At 35.3% G+C, this 4,501-nt stretch overlaps 1 protein-coding gene across 1 annotated transcript; it reads left to right on the top strand.

The window, feature by feature from the left end:
- Nucleotides 1-750: 750 nt before the first annotated feature.
- LOC108765209 (uncharacterized) lies at nt 751-2,420 on the top strand. The gene is made up of 6 exons (XM_018513803.1): nt 751-768; nt 870-993; nt 1,378-1,638; nt 1,718-1,886; nt 1,965-2,032; nt 2,173-2,420. Exons 1-6 carry the CDS (start codon nt 751-753, stop codon nt 2,418-2,420), a joined length of 888 nt encoding a protein of 295 aa, XP_018369305.1.
- The last annotated feature ends 2,081 nt before the right edge of the window (nt 2,421-4,501 follow it).

Here is a 4,501-nt window from a genome sequence, read left to right as displayed (position 1 = left end):
CAGCAAGGGACACAGTCAGACACAGTGTAACACAGTGAATCATACGTCCTTGTTGTTTGCTTACGTTAAACAAGGATGAAACGATTCACTGTGTTACACTGTGTTTGATTGTGTCCTTGCTGGAAAGCACCCAATATGTACCAATCGAAGTTCTCCGTTTCTTTCCCTTCCATGTAATAGAGAACTCTGGTTGGTTCAATTTCTTATGTCTCATGTGTTATGCGTTATGCAAGAGTCTGTGCTAGAGACCCTTAAGTCCGAATCTACAATAGGTGTTTTATGCCTTATGCCGTAAGAAACTGACCAATTACAGTCGAATCCGAGAAGAATAAGTGACTGTGATTCGCCCATTTCTTATGGCTTAAGGCCTATCACACATGAAATACATAACAGAGCATAAGCATAACATAAGGCCTCTAAACCAATGAGCATCTTATGTAAATCAATATGACAACATTATGCTAGATGCTTATTGGTCCAGCAGTCTTATGTTACGTTTATGCTCTGTTATGCATTTCATGTGTGAAAGCCCTAAGGCTTAAAACCCTATTGTAGATCCGGGGTAAAGGTGCATTTTCATGGGCGTCAATAGACGCGCGTTAAGACGATTTTGTGACGTCATGTTAATTTCAACGTCGACGTTCAGAAGTACAGATTTCTCGACTTCTGTGTGTTGCGCGCGAAAGACGACTTAAGACCCTACGATCGCTACTTGTATTGTTAACCGCAAAAAGCTTTAAAAAGAAGCGAATGGACGATTCATTAGATGTAAATAGTAAATTAGTCAATTACATATATACTATATAGTAGTAAAATTATTTGTACACCTTCAATATATAAATGTATTGAAGAAATAAATTTGATTTCAGCTGGTAAATATTTGCGGAATTTGCGAGACTATCGTGAACGAGGCTGAAATAATTAACCACTATTGCGTAATAGGATATCCGAATATTATTGTGGATGATTCAAGATACTTTTATCCACAATGTGGTAAGTTTAATTAAAAATATTGATTTTTAAAATTTTGATTTTATGGTTAGAATTATATATTGAATAAAAAATCATAGTATCCGCCTGTATACATAGCTGAAAAGCATTAAATGTGATATAGTTCCTAACTGGAAAACTACATAGTTGGAAAGCACATAATCTTATATTATGTTACACAATGTTGCTGGAAAGTATCCTATGTCTCTTGTTGGAAAGTTTCTAGCGTCTCACGTCAAGTGAACCGTTCTGGTATATTTATATGAGAAGAAAATATTATTATTAAATCAGAACAAATCTATGTCCTGATGATTATTTGTTATCCAATAGTTTGTTATTTGTTATATTTAACATAGTAACTTGGAATGTGTATGTAATTGATTATAGAAAATGGAGATATAATACGCAAAAGTGTCCTACCAGGAGGGGTGGAAGGAATTGTTTCTGAGTCTAGAATAATACAACAGAACACTGGCGATCCCCATTCCCAGGCGATCACTTCTTTCCATGTATCTGGCGATTTAGACGAAAGATTGATTGAAGAGGTGAGGAAGCATGAGCCATTATATAACTTCCGTTTGCCCCTTTCTCAACGTGGTCGAAAACAAACAAAGCAATTGTGGCAAGATATTTCCAATGAATTAAATGGTAACGCATTTATATTATATACTTTATCTTTGTAATCAAATTATTTCAAATGAATATTTATAAGTTTTTTGTATTTCAGGAGAAATAAGCGCTGAAGGTGCCGCAAAGTATTGGAAATCATTAAGAGATACCTTTATGAAGATAATTGCTGAGGAGCGGCAGCCGAGTGGTTCCAGCAGAGTCCGACGTAAAAAGTGGCGTTTCTATGATCATATGTCCTTTGTTCGCGACACATTGTTAAATACACCGTACGTAATATTTCATATCAATATTTTGCATTATTAATAGTAATGAGCGCAATATTATTTGAAATATTTAATTTACAGAACAGTTTCAAACGAAAGCCAGCGACAATCTTTTGCCGAAGAGGATGTGTCAAGTGATTCTCAACCAAGTAAGTATTTTTTTTTTCATTTAACTCGGGAAAAGTATTTGGCAATAAAGCGGCTGTTTTCTAGTGAAGGATATATGAATGTTATCTTTGTATAGTTTACACCAACTACCAAAATTAATTTTCTCAATTATGCCTGACAGGTAAAAGTTGCAATAGAAGTTTAAAGGACTCTATTGGACGAATTGCTGAAGCTATTAGTACTCCACTGCCATCTGTGAAATTGCCACCAATACCTCATATCTCTGAATTTGATAATTTTGGTGTAGTCGTGCCAAGCAAATTAAAGAACCTTTCGAAAAGAAAAAGCAACACAATGATGTGCCAGATTTTACAATTACTTTGCAATGCTGAATTAGAAGAGAGTGATTGTGGCATGAATATGCAATAAAATATCTATATTTCGACACAAAAATGTTTATATTAAATAAGAAAGTGTTTTATATTTATCAAATAAAATGTTTATTATTTATTAGAAAATTCTATTCAAAGAATTATTACATCCTTGTACATACAAACAATATATCTCAACGACAAAATAGTACAAAAGTATAAAACTGTTAATACTACGTTGAATTTAGCGCAAAATATATCAACAATTTTGGAGCAACAAAATGTCGACGAAATGAAAGAGAAATTCCAAATAAAACTATTCCTTAGCCAACTTAAAATAAGGTCCTTTAAAAAAAATTTTATCAAGCTCCAGTTGCATTTAATTATGTTTCTTTCTTATGTTTTTATAATAATTTTATATGTAATACGCGAGAATTGTAGACATCTACTTAGTTTATATACATGAATTAATATACATGAACAATAATTCGTCCAGATAATTTTATACAAATCTTTTGTCAATCCACAAAAACTACTACTGGTAAATCTGTAAGAATTGCCACGGTACTGCACCCTCTTCATTGAAATAATCGCAAAAATGATTTCTGATAACAGCGGAAATACGAGAATTCGTATTTGTTCCACAGGAATTAATATCATTAAAAGCACCATTATTTGTAATTATATGTCTCCATTGTCCCGGTATTATATCATGATTTTCATCTTCATGATCAACCAATTCCGGATTTCCATAATTTCCTGAGTTATTAATATTGCTCTTTCGTAAAAAATTATGCAAGCAAATTGTTGCCTGAACTATCTTAATCACGTTTTTTACAGATGCTAGGATAGGTTTCCTGAAAATTCTCCATTGACTAGCCAGTATTCCGAATGTATTCTCGATCATCCTTCTAGTTCAACTCAATCGATAGTTGTAAATCCGCTGCTCTGTAGAAAGCTCATTTTTTCCCGAATATGGTCGAAGTAAGTAAGGAGTTAAGGGAAACGTTTCATTAGCTATGATGACGTATGGCAGATCAGGTCCATCTTCTCAAAGTGGCTTAGGCGCTGGCAAATCCATTGCATTGGCTTCTAATTTTTGGCCAAGTATCGAATGTTTAAATGCCTCCATCACTTTGTCTACCACAAGCTCCAATATCTACAGAGACAAACATGTAATTAGCATCGCACATTGCTAACAGCACAATACTATGAGCTCCTTTATAGTTGTAGTATGCAGATCCACTCTTATTAGGACACTAAAATAACACAAGGTGAGTTTTGTATTTGATCAGTTATAATAAATTAAATATATAAAACACATGCACATCAATCTATACATACATATTATCCACTATAATTCAGTAAGAGTAAAAGTTGTTAATATTAATACACACTTGAATCGTTATGTGTTTTCCATCCAAAGCTCCTATACAATTTGGAAATTAACATTTTTCATTGAAATCCTCGGAGACTGCTAGCCATTCGGCTTCAATATTAGACTTCAAAACCATAGGACACAGGATATTCTATATGACTTGACATGTTTCATGAATAATGTTGCATACAGTTGTAATTCCCAACAAATACTGATATGACAAAGATGTCATACTATCACCAGATGCTAAAAATCTGAAACATCGAAAAGAAATCTATGAAATATTTGAATCCAATATTTTTAAACTAAAGATGTAATGCTTTTTGCAGAATTGTGAATGTCACGTCCGGGGGCGCGTGAGTGCGGATACCCCTCGGACGCGGCGTGGGCCCGTCCGACGACGGCTCGGCGTGATTCTCGCCCCGAGCGGCAAAGGCGGTAATCACGGTTAGCGAGGTTACGAGAGAGATAACGATCACAAAAGATTAAAATAAAAAAACTAGTTCGCATAGTTTAAGACGTTCTTTTATTCAATGTCTTCCATACGAAATCACGCGTAGTGGTAAATTGTCCGGTGACGGCCTCAATTTTTAGGACCGTCGGCACCGGTCTCGCGGGTAGAGGCGGCGGTGGCGGCGGATCCTGAGAGTTGCTAGGCACGGGATGATAGAATCCCGGGGCCTGGACTATGCGCGGATCCGTGAATTCACGCGGGTCGAATTTTTCCCGCCAATGATATTCGCGCTGCATCCGTTTAAGTG

The sequence above is a fragment of the Trachymyrmex cornetzi genome, unplaced genomic scaffold, assembly GCF_001594075.2.
Source record: "Trachymyrmex cornetzi isolate Tcor2-1 unplaced genomic scaffold, Tcor1.1 scaffold479, whole genome shotgun sequence".
NCBI classification, from domain to species: domain Eukaryota; kingdom Metazoa; phylum Arthropoda; class Insecta; order Hymenoptera; family Formicidae; genus Trachymyrmex; species Trachymyrmex cornetzi.
The sequence above is the reverse complement of the archived record's forward strand: the minus strand, read 5'-3'. Positions and strand labels throughout refer to the sequence as shown.

What these genes read in the sequence shown, in the direction of transcription:
- LOC108765209 (XM_018513803.1), top strand. An exon ending in GACACATTGTTAAATACACC is followed by an intron (nt 1,887 to 1,964) that starts GTACGTAATATT and finishes TTTAATTTACAG; the next exon opens with AACAGTTTCAAACGAAAGCC. An exon ending in GTCAAGTGATTCTCAACCAA is followed by an intron (nt 2,033 to 2,172) that starts GTAAGTATTTTT and finishes TATGCCTGACAG; the next exon opens with GTAAAAGTTGCAATAGAAGT.